Source organism: Nelumbo lutea, chromosome 6, assembly GCF_056320005.1.
Source record: "Nelumbo lutea isolate HS-2025 chromosome 6, American lotus-T2T, whole genome shotgun sequence".
NCBI lineage: Eukaryota > Viridiplantae > Streptophyta > Magnoliopsida > Proteales > Nelumbonaceae > Nelumbo > Nelumbo lutea.
Window position 1 is genome coordinate 72,600,116 of NC_142689.1, and position 17,316 is coordinate 72,617,431.

General features: G+C 38.5%; 1 protein-coding gene across 1 annotated transcript in view; it reads left to right on the top strand.

Moving 5' to 3' along the window:
* Window positions 1-17,316, top strand: part of LOC148849637 (Insulinase (Peptidase family M16) family protein) — a 118,161-nt gene that overhangs the window by 9,786 nt on the left and 91,059 nt on the right. Inside the window, exons 3-5 of the mRNA XM_088950056.1 lie at window positions 3,766-4,007; window positions 12,948-13,146; window positions 17,197-17,244. Of these exons, the coding sequence (XP_088806182.1) occupies window positions 3,766-4,007; window positions 12,948-13,146; window positions 17,197-17,244 (489 nt within the window). The remainder of the gene's footprint in view (window positions 1-3,765; window positions 4,008-12,947; window positions 13,147-17,196; window positions 17,245-17,316) is intronic.

A 17,316-nucleotide genomic window follows, 5' to 3' on the forward strand; every position in this document is an offset into this window, starting at 1 on the left:
CTCACACTTGTCACAAGACTTATCTCACTTACAATACCACCAACCCACTTTCTTCAACTGCACATTACACACTACACTCTAAAGCTGAAATCATTCAGTCAACACATCAAACACTTGGACTGCACACTGCAGGACCATTTACCACCAACACACCACTACTGAAATTACTCAGTCATTTCATCGAACACTTGTTTTGCAAACTGCAGAACTGATTACACACAAGGTCTAGGGGTTCACTTTTAAGCATTTAAAAACATAGATATGTCAGCCACCACAACACAATCAACACCACACCACTGCTGTCGTGGACATCAGCAGTCTACCACTCTTCTTTCAGCACACATGTGAGCAAGAAAACACACAAAAAAAACATGACTGATATGTGTATCAGTTTCACCCAGCACCACAACAACTAACTTTCGAAGCACACACAAAAAAAAAATCAGCATTTGCAGTCCATTTCTGAACACACGACAACAGTGTCCATACCTGTATACGACCAGCCCTCTTCGTACACTGAATAGAGGGTCTAGTATACCACTTCAACGACCACCACAACACCGACCAGAGGCATTCTCACCTCCAGGCCCTCAAAACGACAACTCCTTTTCAGCCCTTTATCGAGTCTTCAATCAGATCAGTTGTAGGATGATGAAACCTACTGTGAAGCTGGCAGCGAACCCAGGAAGAAGACAACAGCAAGAAAACGAACACCAGACCTTAATGCTCTGATACCATGTGAATAAACCCTAGTTGTTTCTAGGTCAAAGTAGAGAAGAAAGAAGAAAGAAAAGAGAAAAAGAAGAAGAAGAAGAAGGAGAGGAGAAAAGTGTTTGGCCAGACTAGAAGAGAGGATGTACAAATGTACCTCTCCTAGCCGACCCACTTACTTTTATTCATGAAAAACTTGAGTTACAAGAAAGACAATTTTGCCCCTCACAGAAGATGGGACACATAACTTAAACTTAGATACAATAGACATTTCACTTTCAATAAGATACACCAGAATGACCAAAATACCCCTGACTCGAGCATTCTAACAAAAAAGACAGGAGTTGAGTTCGTGGTTCAAAATACCGATACGCCCATGTGTATCGGCAGAGGCTATTGGTACTAAAAACTGTTATGTTTGTGCCTTGAATTCTTTGTGGCGAACCGCTTCATGAATTTGCTTCGAATTAATTTGAGAAAAACCCAAAGGCAAAATTTCATAGTGGTTTGTGGTGGAAGCATAGGGCTTGGGCCGTGACAGATCACCATGCGCCCCCGCGGTGGTAGGAACCCAATCCATAATCATCTTATAAGTCCGAACCAAATACGGAGAGTTATGTATTTCAGGGGTTTTCTCTCTTGTACCTAGAGCCTTAGTCTTGTGAGAGACGAGTGAGACGTTGGGTGTATTTGGGGCTTATGGTTTTTCTGTGAGGGCACAACTCTGTATTTCTTCAACAATGATACGATACTATACACCCAATATGGGGCGTATCTTATTGAAATTTTGATCCTTGGTTGAGTGTATTGTTGAATGGTGAGGCCATGACTGGAGAATTGAGCTCATCAGGGTTGGTAGGCTGATCAAGCTAATAGGTACCAACTGAAGCAGCGTACAAGACGGATCAGTCTTTTGATGCACTCTTATCAGAATGGTGCCGATTCTTGTCCCAGTTGGTTGGATAGCCAGTTAACTCAGCACCGATCTTTGGGATGTCCGGTGCATTTGCAATGATAACAACACAATCTTGGATGTGATGTCAATGATGTTGTCCCACTCGTTGGATGAGGTGGTGACCAGTAAGCAGCGTTAGCAATAATAGACAAAGTGATTGTCTGGATAGCCAGCTAACTCAGCAACAATCTTTGGAATGTCTGGTGCATTTGCAATGATCAAAACACAATCTTGGATGTGATGCCAATGAGGTTGTTCCATTTGTTGGACGAGGTGGTGGTCAGTAAGCAGCATTAGCAATGATAGACAAAGCGGTTGCCTTTAGTACATAGTGATCGGAGAGAGTTCATTTACTGGTGACGTTCCTCTTGAACAATTAGGAAGTAGGCTTTGTTGATGAATGGATAGGGGTCAAACCCAAGAATGTTTGAGTGAAATGACATTATAAGACTGATTTAATCCCATGAGAAATTGATGAAGTTTTTCTCACTCTTATTTAGCCATAAAGATCTTCTCTGTTCCACAGGTGCAGTCAAGGAATGTGACCAATGCACCAAGTTTGTCCCATAGTGTTTTGAGCATAGTGAAATATGAGGCTACGGTCTGATCACCTTGCTGAAGAAGAACTAAGTCATGTTTAAGCTAATGTATGCGAGGAATGTTACCCTGTGAAAATTTCTCTTCGAGCTCCTTCCAGATCTTGGCAACCAAGTCAATGAATGCCGGACTGTTGTATAGCTCCCTAGACAATGCATTGAAGATCCATGTAACTACCACAGAGTTGCATTTAATCAAAGCACTCTCTTCCAGAGCAGAATGCACTGGGTGAGGCAATGATCCATCCACTCTCTTTCATAACATGCTGCCACAATGGGAGATTTTTTTTTGGTGAGTGGGCAAGACACAAGCATGGCTCCTTGACTATCTGATAAATGCAAAAAATATGGCGAGCTCACATCAAATTCCAATGCCATTACAAGCTTTCAGTTGAACAAGAGCAAGAAACGAGAAGGATTATTGAGAAATGCAAAGAGTCGCTGGACAAGAAAAAGAATCGCTAGACAAGAGTCAAGTCTTTTCCAAATGAGAATGTGGAGGAAAGATTTTCTGAACAGAGTTGCCGGAGAAATCAAGCGATGAGGCAGATAATGGTAACAGACACAATGCATGGAGAAAAAGGCGTGCAACTTTCATTAGATTAGATGATTTATTTATAGTAACACTGGTATAACAAACTTGTACATATGGTGACCATCTAAGATTTGAGAACATTCAGTTGTTGGTTAACTAACTAATATTCTAACAAGCTCACACGAGCTGCCAACTTATCATAAAGTCTTTACAGTTAATTCTCAGGACAAGGAGTACCCCGAGTAGTTAACAATTCTTGGAGCCTATCTGAATGAGTAGTTCAGGCTGCGGTCTGTTGCTCTTTCTTCTCTGACTAGAGACTTGTATCCAAGGCTCTGCCCTTAGGGAATTACCTTGCTCCAGAGGCCTCTAAGTTTAGTTGCGCTCCATTCTTCAAGAATCTCCTCTCCTTTGATGGAAAAACCTGCTACATTCCGCTGGCCCCTCAATAAATCATTAATTAACATCCTTAAGGGATGCCAATTAACTGGCACCTGTAAGGGTTGTCACTACCTTGGCCTTAGTAGAACCAGTATCACAATCACCATTAGCCTATAGTTTAGTTTCAGAAAGAAAGCTCTATCTTGAAACAGAAGTGGCTTTGTGTTAAATCAATTGCAAATAAAGTTGTCAATGATGAACTCTTGTGTTTTTTTTTTTTCAAGTACATGTTATGCCATTATTTGTTGACAGATTTCTATTGTATTCTTTTCTTGGTTTGGTGTGTTCTTTTAACAAAATTGTGAAAATGCACAATAAAATACCAGTGGTATATTTAATTGTTAATTTTGAAGGATGTCCAGTAGAGATCCATTGGCTCATTTCCTCCTGGATATTTTCTAAATGTTAGTTTTAGCAAGATCATTGAGTGAATTCTAATGGAACCATTCTCTTGTCTACTGCTGTTATAGATCTTGGTGTATTAGAATCAATTCTATTTGACTGACTGTAGTGGGAATGTTCTCTAGGTCAAGCCAGCTTATGTTCCCTGTGCAACTGTGGGTCCAGATGAGCCTCATGTAGCAGGTACAGCCTGGCCAGATGCTCTTCTAGAGAAACAAGGTCCGGATTTCTTGGATCCTGAAACTGGACGGTCAGAGTTCGAAGGATTTTTAAACTCTCAACTTCCATCTCACCCCAAGTTGTACAGAGGACAATTGAGAAATGGACTGCGCTATCTTATTCTACCAAATAAAATTCCAGCAGATAGGTATGGTTCTTTTCTAATTATGCCTAGGTGAAACTACTATTTATTTTTTATTTTTTGGATTTGCAATAATAAGAAATAATTAGTAATAGGAAAAAAGGAGTACAAAAATCATCGATTCTTTTCCCATAGAGTAGAAAGAGAGCAAAGAGGGCTTCCCTTTTACAAGGTTGCAGACATGGTTTAAAATGTTTGAGTATTTCCTACTATTTCTGTGAAATATTTCCATTTATGTGGGTGTTGGCACATATTATTGTTACATATTCCCTAGTACTTTAAAGTCTTTTATATTGTTTTAATCATTATAGATGATTTTTCCTTGCCATTTTTCTTTATGAAGTTGTTTTAATTATACTGTTAATAAAAAAAATATTTTAAATTCTTATGTTATGAAAGGATATAATAGCATAAGAAGCATGTTCCTATTGTAAATCATATATATATTTTTTATATTAAATGAAACATAACAAAATTTCATGCGTTGCTTTGAAAGGATAATATTCTTTCTTGAACTTTTGTTTTTTAAAGTTGTCTTGCTTTTAAAAGGTGGGCACCTCACATTGCGCCTTGTGCCTTGGGCACAAAAGCCTCTTGTGCTTTTGAAACACTGGCTTAGAGAAGCAAAGGCCTTGTGCTTTCAGCATAAATGCTCATTCAGATGGAAACCAAGATTAACAAATAATTTTTCTGACGCTTTAGCAAGAGATGGGTAACAAGGAAAAACCTTTTATAGTGGACACTAGGCCCAGGGGCTAACTTGGAACAAGTAATATGTTTTGGATTTTGAAGAGACGAGGCGTCAGCCTTTGGCCGTTGTATTTGTTTCTTCAAATTTCTCTAAATCGAGGGGCAAAATCCATCCCACTATAACCATTCTGAGGGGGGCTTGGTCTGATATAGGAGGATGGCACAATCTTCTTACTTAAATCTAAAATTGGGTACATAGGCTAAAATGAAATAAATTTAATTCTGAGACTTGAACCCATGACTCTTAGTAGAATGTTGATTGCTGTTGTGGATAAACAACAATTTAAAATCTGTGCAAATTTGTACTGATCAATTTCAGAATCTTTATGTGATGGAGATATTAGTATTTTTTAGTTTTTTAGCTATATTTTCTAGTTTCAGGTGTCTTAAGAATAGGGTTCTAATTTTTCTAGAAATTTGCTGTTATTGCAAAACTACTATTTATGGTAACACTGAGCTTACTATTTATGGTAAATCCCGTAATTATTATTTATAGTAAAATTGTGATTTACTATTTTTAGTTATTTCTGGTGTCTTTATGTTAAGTTAGTTTTAGTAGGAATGTAAGGTGTTCTTGGAGTTCTTTAGGAGTCAGACTCCTTATATAAGTGTCTCTATGTGTTTGTCTTACTTTAGGCTCCGTTTGTTTACCCGTAAATAAGAGGGGGAAAGTTGGTCAATGGATATCTGTTTCCCATTGACCAACTTTTTTTTTTTTGATCAGTAACTCATAAGAGGAATTTATTAATTTTAAAATAAAGCAGAGAAGCAAGACATCATCGAAAATACATCAGACGCCAAGTGTCTAGACCCCCCAAACATATTACAGCTGAGCCCAAAACATACTCTGTCTCTGAACCCCTAAGCTTCGTCTTCAGTCAGGGCAAACTCTGTTCGGGCAGCCTTTACTGCCTTGCATTGAGAATATATCTCCATACTTATATGCTTTATTTCATGGGGAGATATTCCCAATGCAAGATTGAGAAAGGCTGTTAGAATGGTGTGGGCATGGATTTGCCTTGACTGAAGCCGGTCTCCTTGCTTAGCTAGACCATCTGCCAGGCTGTTGGCCGATCTTCTAACCCAATTAACCTGAATAGACGTGCCCCTAGAGTGCCATTTGAAACGCCTAAGAACATTCCTTAGATACCAAGATACTCCTCCCTTCTTTAGCCATTCAACCACTATTTTGGAGTCATAATTAGTCGTTCAATATGGCTTTCTCAACTCCAAAAACAGCTGCCCAAAATTCTGCAGATGCCACATCACCTTGGTCAATTGGACCTGAGAAGAGAACACACATATTTTCTTCTCCATCTCTGATAACTCTTCCAATTCTGGAGGGTCCAGGATTGCCCACGCAACTCCCATCAAAATTCAGCTTCAGCCAGCCACTTGATGGAGGTGACCAGTCCACTGATGCTATCTGTCTTCTAGAAGAGGAAGCAACAATTGCTCCCCAAGATCTGAAGAAATCATTAACCTGAAAGTCTGAAAACAGATCCAACGTTTTAACCCAATGAGCTACCCTTATGGTTATGATCTCGATCAAGGCTTCCTTATTCCTTTCCTCTCCTTATCCTCAAATATTCTTGAATTTCTTTCCTCCAGACTGTCCAAACCACTGCTGCCCTTGTACACCTCCACATTAGCCTGCCTCTTTTATTTGTACATCTGCAATTGGAAGAGGTAAGAAATCCTTCCAAGCTGACAGGAGGGAGCCATCTACAACCAAAAAGTGAAGCAAACCAATCCCAAATAAAGCCAACAAAGGGGAAGCGGATTAAGAGATGAAGTGCAGTCTCACCATTTAACTTACATAAGCAGCACCAGTTGGGAGACAAACACCAGTTAGGTCTCTTCCTTTGGAGCTTATTGCATGTGTTAATGCAGCTGTGATACACTTCCCAACAGAAAGCACCGACTCTATGGGAAATGGGGGAACTCCAAATTTCCTTAACAGGGAACAAAGGAGAAAGGGAAGAAGAGGAGGCTACAAGTGAATTAAACAATGATATACAAGTGAAGAGCCAAACATGATTTAGAGTCCACATCCTACTATCCCCATCCCCATCCCCAAGAACCACAGAATTCAGCAATGTAAGCAAAGCAAGCACAATAGGAATTTCAGATTCTCTAAGGTTTCTAGTGAAGCCCAAGTTCCAGTTCAGCTGAAGAGGGGAGAGAGGGGGACTAATAAGTTCTGACATTGGTTTACCTTTGAGATTGGAAAGAGTGTAAAGGGAGGGAAAAGTCTCCTTCAAAGGGAGGGGACTCCCCGAGCCAAATATCTTCCCAAAACCTTATCTTTTGACCAGTGATTTAAAAGGTGCGCCTGAGGCACACAAGTGAGGCACATTTTAGGGTATGCACCTTGCCTAGGTCCTAGGTGCAGCCCTTTCAAAAGGCACACGCTTGGTGCGCTTGATGCACCTTACACCTTAGCAGTCAGCCTAGACATGTGGCTTTTGAAAATTTCATGCCTTTTTTGAACCTAGTGGAGCCCCCTGCCCCCTGTATGAAGCTCTGAGAACCCCCTATTTTCTAATGTTCATTCATTCATCCTAATAAAATAACTTCTTAAAAAGCAATTAAAATTATAAAATCATTATTTCTTGTGTGAGAACTAAGAATTTAAGACCCTAACATGGGCTTGTTGGGGCTTGCCTTGAGGGGCGACACAAAGGCGGCTTGTAGAATCAGGAATGTAATATGTTCTACATTACATTAGATACTTGAAGTAATGCAATTGAGGAAAAAAAGAGATTGCGGGTTTTATATGCTTGAAAATGTTTTATATGTTTGATTTTTTTGCAATTTTGCCTTTTTATTTATTTATTTTTTGATTTTTAGCGTTTTTTTTTGCATTTTTACGCCTTGCTTCAAAAAGGCACGTGCCTTGCGCCTTGTGCCTTAGGTGCAAATTGGCCCCTATGCCTTTTTTGTACCTTGCACTTTTAAAACACTGCTTCTGACCCAAGACCAAGATACCTGATATGATTGCTTTTAAAATACTTCTTCTGATCCAAGACCAAGATACTTGATATGGCTGAGGAAGTTAGGAAGAGAGTCATGGATGGGTTTCCAAGGTGTAGCCATGGTAGCTCTATGAAGACAACCAACATCCCAATCGTTGTTTGATAGCCCATGCACACTTGCCATCACTTTATGTCAAAGTCTTTGATCCTCTTTCGGAAATATCCATAGCCATTTACTCAACAATGCTTGGTTTTTTAATCTCAAGTTTCTAATCCCTAACCCCCATTTGCTTTTAACTTTATTACCTTCTCCTAACTAAGCTAGTAATCTTTATTCCCTTGCCTAGGTTCCCACAAGAAGTCTCTTATAATCTTTTCAATTTTTTTTCACAACTTGGGGCATCCTGAAAATTGACATATAATAAACAGGAAGGTTAGCTAAGGTGGATTTAATCAAAGTTATTCTCCCACCCAGAGAAATATAATTTCGTTTCCAACCGGCTAATCACTTCTCAAACCTTTCCACCACTGGGCTCCAAAAGTTGAGTGACTTGGGGTTGTCACCTAGAGGTAATCCTAATTATTTGAATGGTCACTACCCTCTCTCACACCCCAAGGAATCAACCATATCTCCCAACACATCTTCCTGAATATTAATGCCTGCCAATAAACTCTTATTCCAATTAACCTTCAGGTTGGATACCCTCTCAAAGAGATTTACTAGCAGCTTCAAAATTTCCACCCCATAGCAGATTTACTAACATCAACAAATTGCAAGTGCATGACCAGAATTCTATCCCTCCCAACTGAGCATCCTTTAATCAACTGCAATCTATTGTCTCTTGAGATCAATTTGCTCAGAACCTCAACTACCATGGTGAAAAGGAAAGGTGATAGTGGGTCACCTTGCCTAAGACCTCTAGTGTTAGAATGTTACGCCCTTAGCTCCAATCAGATTGATGTACTTATTGACATTTATTGTAAATGAATAAAGTGCATAATTGATTCATGTTATTTTGGTGTGTTTTTGTGTAATACCCTTAAACTGGACACTTATGAGACTTGTGTTAGTTTAGAATCTTCATAGCCGTTGGATAGATTTGGGGAGATTTATCCTGTCAAGGTTGACATTGATGTGCCGCCAAGTGGGTTGGGGTGGCTTGTCTCAGTTGCCAGGGTGAGACCTGAGGTACATGCAGTGTGAGTTTTCTTGAAACCCTTAACCGGACCAAATTCTAGTATTGCCCTGGACCTTGGAGACAGATTGGCAAAACTGGAATGTTACACCTGACCCCTAGACTCGATTATGATACTGCATTAGGTGTCGGATTGGGCTGTCTTTGATATGCCAATCAGTGAAATCCTTGACTGAGTCAAAACATGGGTATGTTGGGGCAGTCCGAGAATTCACCTGAGTGGGTGATCATAGTGACATGATCAGCCCCTTTGTCGGACAAAGTGAGTGATCGGGGAATGTACTCTCTCTGATGGATACCTAAATCACCGTCAGTTGATTTCAAAATGTCGAGATTTGTTTTGCAAAATATATTTATATAGGGATATGCATATATATTATGGTTTCACAATATGTTTGCAAAATGTTTTAATTCCCGGGATCCATGTGAGTAGAGAGTGCAACACTGTACCTTGCAGCTGAGGGAGAGGTTCTCTCTTGTCAGATAGCGTTTGATCATTAACGACTGAGAGGTTAAGTGTAAGACCATTGAGGGTTATACCTGATAGGCTAATCTTGCATCTGCCCACAGTCCTTGGGCCTTCATAAGTTGGCTGGACCCAAGGGCTATTTAGTGTAAATGTTGGGCCCATTAAGAGCCCATATTGATGGACTCAGGGGTTCACTATGTTCTGCAGTGAATTTGGCCAGGCCTTGTAACAAAGGCTGGGCTGAACCCATGTGGCTGATGTGTAGATCAATGCTAGGGTCCCACGCCATACAAAGAGAGCGAAGCTAACTAGCATTTAAAGGGAAAGTGAGCTATGTGACTAAATGGGCCTAAAACCCATTTCGAACTGTGCTTAAGTGAGTTAATTAAAAAGGAGCGAATTCTGGTTTATAATCTGATTAGGATTAGCTAAAGGATAAGATAAGTCTTATCCATTTAAGAGTCCAGATCCAAATATCATATTTGGATCAAGAAACTCTTTCCTAATTGGATTAGGAAGCTAATCCAAAGAAGGCTATAAATAGGGGGCGAATTCACCAGTTTCATACACTCAATAATCTGCAGAATTCTCCTCCAGTTCTTGCCACCCCTATCCAGTTCGATTTCCACCTTTGGATCTGATCAAGAATAGTTCTTGATATTGTTTCTTGCTAGAAGAAGGGTTCTTGTTGAAGAACCACTTTGCTGATCCTGCCTCACCATAAACTGTCATTTTCAGTGGAGGCGGGTTTTGGTCACCTCTTTGGGCGTGAACACCTATGTTGGGAGTTACTGTTATTCCGTATTAGGTATATCCCTACTTGGTTCCTTTTGGTTTTAGATCTGGTCCGGCTTGTTTCAGGAACGGACCTTGAAAATGCAGTTTTCTAAATTAGGGAATAGGATTCCCGGAAGGGAGAAAGAAAATTTTTGAAATTTCGCCCAACCTCCTTGCAAGGTTCGCCTATCCATATGATGGATCTCCCTTTCCTTCATCTAGTACCTTCAAAAAAATTGACCACTAAACCATTAACAAGTATTGAATATTGACTTAATTGCAAGCATCCTTTGACCCATTTACACCACAACTCCCTAAAATCACAAATTCTCAAAATGTTAATTACCAATCTTGTATCTTAGGCTTTCTCCAAGTCTAACTTAACCACAATTCCCATTGACCAGCTTTACAATGTTCTTTTTGCATTAAGTACTATGCCCCATGGTAAAAAGGGAGATTCATTTACCTGGGTAAAACTCACCCATCTCACAGGTGGGTAAGTAACTTTCTTGCCTAGGGGAAAAGATTATAAAACATGATGGGACAAGTTTACCATTTTTAACATTGGCTTTTTATGGGTAAAGAGGTTATTATATTACTTACCTGGGAATCAATAGAACATGGGTAGGTGAACTTACCTGGCTAAGTGTTACCCAGGAAACATTTACCTGGGTAAGTAAGAAATTTGTTAACGAATGGGGCCTTAAAGCAATTGGAAATTGATTTGGGTTAGTTTCCTAGTTCAAATTGGAGTTGGTTGTTGAAGGCATTTTTTTTAAATCCAAATAATATTTAAATAAATTATAACTCAAATAAGTGGGTTGGCTAGTCTACTAGCCAAATCATTAAAACTATATAAAAGTATCTCATATGGGAGTTCCCTCTCTTTAAGTGGGAGGGACAAGTTTCCTTCACCTAGGAGGAGGAGGTAGTTACATAAACTACCCCACTCCCTATTTAAGCTCCGTAAGTGGAAGCTAGAAGCATGGAGAGACACTCTTTGGGGAAAATTATCTCAAGAGATCCTTAAGAAAAACAAAGATAAAGAGAGAAGAAAAGACAAGTGCTCAAGGGAAGGTAGGGAAGGAAAAGTCTCACTAATACAGGCAGACAAAGGAAAGACCTCTGTAAATACTTCCTATATATGTCTTCTGCTATGTATCCTTCTTTCTCTCTCTTTTATTTTCACTTTTGAGAAAGAAAATAGAGGGAAATAAACCATCTACAACATTCATCAAAAGAAAAAAAAACCATCTACAACCAGGTGCCTCTACTTGGTTGATTATGGTCATTCTTTCGAGACAAAGTTAGGGATTAAACAATCTACAGTTTAATTCTCAAGGGTTGATTATGGTTCCCTTCAAATGAAAATGAATAGCAGAGAGATAAAAACCGTCTACAATCAAATATTCAGTTTGATTGACCACGGTTCCCTTTTTGTAGACAAAAATCCAAGGATTAAGGCTGTCTACAGTCATAATTTCATCTGATTGACTACAGCTTATTGTGAAGAAAGGAGTGAGAAGGAAATTTTCTTTGTATCAAAAAGAAAGGAGAAATGTATTGTTGTATAGTTTCTCAATTGTATTTTCTTTTTCTTTCTTCTCATTCTTGTACACTTGATGTAAAAGAAATGCAAATAAAAAGTTCTTTTTAAGTACCCTATTGTTCTTTTCTTTTGTTCTATGCATTTATTTCTCCAAGTCAGAATCAAAAGGTGTTCTCTACTGTCTTGTGGAGATGTAATTAAGGGGAACAATCTGTATGATTTCCTGAATGGGCTTTACCCAAAATAATAAAAAATCAATCACTTGATTGAGTGAATTATGTTGCATGAGAATTTATTAAAATTTTCATACCAACATTGGTATAGGGACATCCAAGTTTATATTGTTAGAGTTTATAAATAGATTCATTGTAATTGCAATTCAGGAAGAATTGATTTGACCAAACAAATCCCAGTTTAGTGATTTTGGTTGTTACTAGGAAAATTTTCTCTCTTTCTTTTATTTTTTTCCTTCTCTCTCACTCGACAAAACCGACCACCAGATTTGAAATTTGTAGGACCCCTACCCTGTCCTATATCAAGTCCTTAATTTAATTCATTTTGATAAACTGTTATATAGATGTCTTTTAGAAAACTATGAGAGATAGACATGTTGTATAGTGTTCACACTCATTGATTCCCCAAATAGAAAAATGACATGCATATCTCCATAAATAGCCCAGCTGAGATGCTTAGTCGGTCAGGATCTGAGATACAGATTTCAGATCCAAAAATATCAATAAGAAGGCAGGTCCTCTTGAAAACCCAACTCAAATTCAAGCATTAAGATATCAACATTTGAGATGATTTTTTTGATGGTTAAGAAAAACTTGTGACATAAAGAGGGAAGGGCAGAATTGCCCATAAATATTAGTGATAGATGAGTTTTGATGATATTGAATATTTCTGAAAACCAGAATTCTTCGGAATAAACATTGCCAAAATCACCTTAGAAAGTTGGAGAAATAATCTCAGTAAACCTGAAATGTTAATTAATAGTGCATTAGTCCCTTGAATATTTTTGTGCAACCTAAGGGATTCAAGCTTCAACTTGTCTTTGCAAACCTGGCTGAAGATCGTCAGCGTCTTATCATACAAACTCCACTCTCATCTCATGGGATTTGGAAAATTCTGGGTAGCCTTATGAGATAAGAGAATTTTACCTTTCAGTGCTCTATCTTGTGTGCTACGAGTTGTATCTTTTGACCTTCTACTTTGTGTTGGATGCAGGTTTGAGGCACACATGGAAGTTCATGTGGGATCAATTGATGAAGAAGAAGATGAGCAAGGAATTGCACATATGATTGAACATGTTGCATTCCTTGGAAGTAAGAAGCGTGAAAAGCTTCTTGGAACAGGAGCACGATCTAATGCTTACACAGATTTCCATCATACAGTGTTTCACATCCATTCTCCTACAAGAACGAAGGTTTGTTAAATCTTAGTTTTGTGGTTTCAACTTTTTTCATATGCATTAGGGTGCCTTCCTCCAATTCTGCCTCTCCAACCACCAAGGAGATATCCACACCAAAGAAAAAAATGGGCATCCAAAATGCCCTCAGTATGCAGATACAGTTCACGACTAACCCATTAAGCTTCAAATGGATCAACTGACTCACCTAGGGAAGATATTATCATGGGATCAAGTAGTGAAGTGTGATGTTCATGTGGCTAAATCTTTAGTTCTGTTCTTATTGTGGGGAGATGCCTTTGCTAAGGGGTTGACAATTAGTAAACGTAACAAAAGGGTTGCAGTAAGACCATAGATGGACATGTAGCCCAGGATGAAGGAAAAGGTAGATGAGGAGATGGGAACAAAACAATAGACCACAATTCTTACACGTAACAAAAGTTTTTCATTGATTGAACAAAGGAAATTTTGGGAATTTTCCTTGTAAATTCAAGAGGACATATAAGAGAAGGGTTTTGAAGACCAAAAGCAAAGAAAAAAACTCAGCTAGAAGTGGCATCCTTGTTAAGTCAAAGCTTGAGCTTGGAAAAGAGGCTGCGGGGTGTTCCCATGATGTAGGACCAGCTCAGTTCTAGTTCTTAGAGAATGTTGAACGGTCTTATTGATCAGAGTTTTACGGCTGTCGATGGCTGTAATGGCTTCTTGAAGGAATAGGAGAGAAAATAGGGAGAGAAAGAAGAGAGAAATACCTGGAATCACTCACAGGGTGCGTAGAATCACTCTAGGGCACGGGAATCACTCACCATAGCTATCATAAGCTGAAGAAAACTCAATATGATTCATTGCCTTTGTGTAAAACGTCCATACATATTTATAGACTCTGAACTCATAATAATCCTAGGGTCAAACTGTTAGACTCATAATAGTCTTAGGAGTCAAACTGTTAGATTCAATAATCCTAGTAGGATTCAAACTAAGCTGTCATATCCTATTTCAATTCAAAGAAGACTCAATGACTCTAATCCTACTTATGCAATGACTCTGAAATTTTAAACATAAACAAACTATAACTAGACAATTTAGACCTTATCATTGGACCACACAGAAAATTGCAAAAATGACAAAAATACTCCTACTGACCAAAAATACAGAAATACATAAAATATCATAAAATTCCAATTTTGACTCTTCAGCTCCTGCATCACCCCATACAGTTCAATTAGGAAGACCCTTGCAAAGAGAGATGGAGAGAAGGGAACAGGAAGCTGGTTTAGGGGAAAACAACATAGATAAAGAGAAGACAGATGGGGGAAAAGGAGATATCAGAAGACAATTCTGAGTAGGAGCAAGAGGAGGAGGGAGAGTTGTTGGATAGAGTTAGAATGGTAGAAAAGAAAGTAGATATGGACAAGATAGTGGAAAATGCAGTTCAAGCAAGCAAGCCTTAGGACTCTGGGTTAGGTGGGGAAGAAATGGCAAGGAAGCTGTTCAAGGACCTGGAGAAAAGGTATCTGATGATTGAAGAAAGGTCTGGAGAAGGTTCCTGAGGGGCATGCTAATGCAAATGCTTTATTGGACTGGGGTCTGTTAAAGGGTTTGGGCCTTGGTTGGGTTCAGGGTTTTGCTTTGCCTTTTTGGTGTTTTTGGGTTTGATTTCTTTGTTCTGTAATTAAAAACTACAGCTGAAGGGTTGTGTTTTGGTGGATCTAGGGTGCTATTCTGGGGTTGATATCTTGTCACCTGTTTGTTCTATCACTTTCCATAGTTTAATATATTTTTTTATTTATTACCAAAAATTGCTTATGTACGTTCCTAGTAACTTTGTCTGATACTCTTCTGTGCCTTGAAAAGCAGCCTTATTGGTGTGGCTAATCATGTCAGATAGCATCAGAATTTACAACACAATAGTAAAGAATTGGGTCTAGATAACACTGACTACATTCTGTACTTGAGATACCGGAGACTCTAGTAATTGTTTTATTGTGCTACCCCTACAACTTTGTAGACTAACCTCCTTGGGATCTTTAGGATCCAAGTATACTTCCTGAAATCCTTTGAAAAACTATTTTGGAGTTGGCAGTCAAAGGTAAGCAAAAGGGGAAAATTAGTTACTTTGCAGTTGTGCAATGTCATATTCAGGATTAAGTCTTGCTAAGAACTTAAACACCCTGTTCTTTTCTACTAGCTTTTGGTAAGTAGCTACATCTTTACTACTCTCCCAAACCACAATCTCTAAAAGGTCTATCTCCTGCTACAAGGTTTTGAGAGTTGAAAAATAAATTGCAATAGATTTATCCATAGGCGATAGGGTGGCGCCTTGTTGCCTAGCTGCTTAGGCAGGTGCCTAGGCGTCGCCTAGGCAAATGGATTTCTTTTTTTAAAGTAAAAAACACATATCATAGGGTACTTCCCTAGGTTCCATAACCATATTTCCTTAATAATTATCCATAGTTTTCCATAATAAGTATAAACTTCACAATAAGCAACTAAAGAAGGTTATAACTTTATATGATAAAATTGTAAAAAATCAAGATGAAAGTAAAATACAAAAAGAACAAAGGATGCAGTTGCTGTTTTATTTAACTGAAGAGAGAAATAGAGAATAAAAAAAAAGAAATCTCTCTGTACTTCTATTCTTTCTTTTTCTCTCCTCAAAACCCTTTGATCTTTTAAATTTCAATAGTAAAACACTAAAACAAAGTATAAATGATATATAGTATATAATCGAATGTATTCACACACAATTAATAAGATGCAGCAATGTAAATGATATTATAATAAGGCACCCACCTTGTCATTGTTGTTGTCTAGGTGGATGCCTAGTTGCCTAGATGAAGCCTTGACAACTATGTATATATTCATGAGTTGACAATTGAGTCAACTCATGTAAGAGAAAATAGCTTGTTGTCCAGAGTCGTCTGCCCTTATATAGATGAAAGCAAATATGGTGAGTATTGTCCCATGTCTCATATCACCTTAGTATTGTAATGAAGGCCTTGTCTTCATCCATATAATGGTAGACAACCATATGTTCAAGCCAGGATTTTTGTTGGGGGCCCAAAGCAAAGCTAAACCACGCCTGGCCTATCCTGGGCCCACACAACACTTTTTTTTCATGTGCTACACATCCTATAATAAAAAATATTATAAATAATTAAATTTTTATTATTTGATGTCATAGGCCCAAAGCTCAGCTTCACACCCAAGCTTGGACTATAACCCTTATCATAGGTGCTAAGCCCAGCCTGGCCCATAATCACCCTAGCTTGCTTCCTGCCCCAAAAAACTCTATATTTTGGGCAGATGGTCTAGCTAGGCAAGGGGTGAACAGAAGCTCTATATTTTGGGCTGTATTGTAATTGCTTTTTTTGGTGTTCAATGGTTGTACTCGGGAGTTAAGATTGTTTAACTCCCTTGCTTTGTAATTTTTCATAATCTTAATTCAATTCACAGTTATTGATAAAAAAATGAAAAAGTCTTGCTCATGATGGATGTGTTCTGCCTTAAAGTGAGAAAAATAAGCAAAGAAAAAATAAAGAATTAGAGAGGATCAGGTTTGAGACAAGAGAAGACGAGAAGAGAAGTACAAGAAGAGAGAAACATGGATGCAGCAGTGATGGAGTTTGAAAACAAAGTCTCTCTAATTGCCACCTCTTCTTTTATTAGAAATATAATGTCTGATACAATGACTGAAATCCTCTTACTTTAAGAAATAAACAGAAGAGAAATGAAGAGTGGTAAAAGACCTTTATATCCTGCTTCATAATACAAATAAGAGCTAATTAATTTCAAACAGTGGAGATTGTTCACTTTGACATGTGCATCATGATTCTATTTGGTATATGCAATACCGGTCGTAGCAGAGACTTGGGATCGAGTCCTGCCTGCACCTGGGGTAGGGGTTATGGGTTGGGGGATGGGCTGCTCCCCCGTTGTATAGCCCTTCAGAAGATAAAAAAAAAAAAGAAAAATACTGGTTCCTGGTTGTTGCTTAAAAAGTTGTCTTCACACTTAAAACAACCTCATATACATGTTTTGACATTAAACTGGAATTTCTCTTTTTTTCAGGATTCTGATGGGGATCTACTTCCGTTTGTATTGGATGCGCTGAATGAGGTATGGTATCTAATGTGAAACTGGCTTCTGGTTCTGGTAACTGACGAAAAAAGCTTCCAAAATCTGATTTGA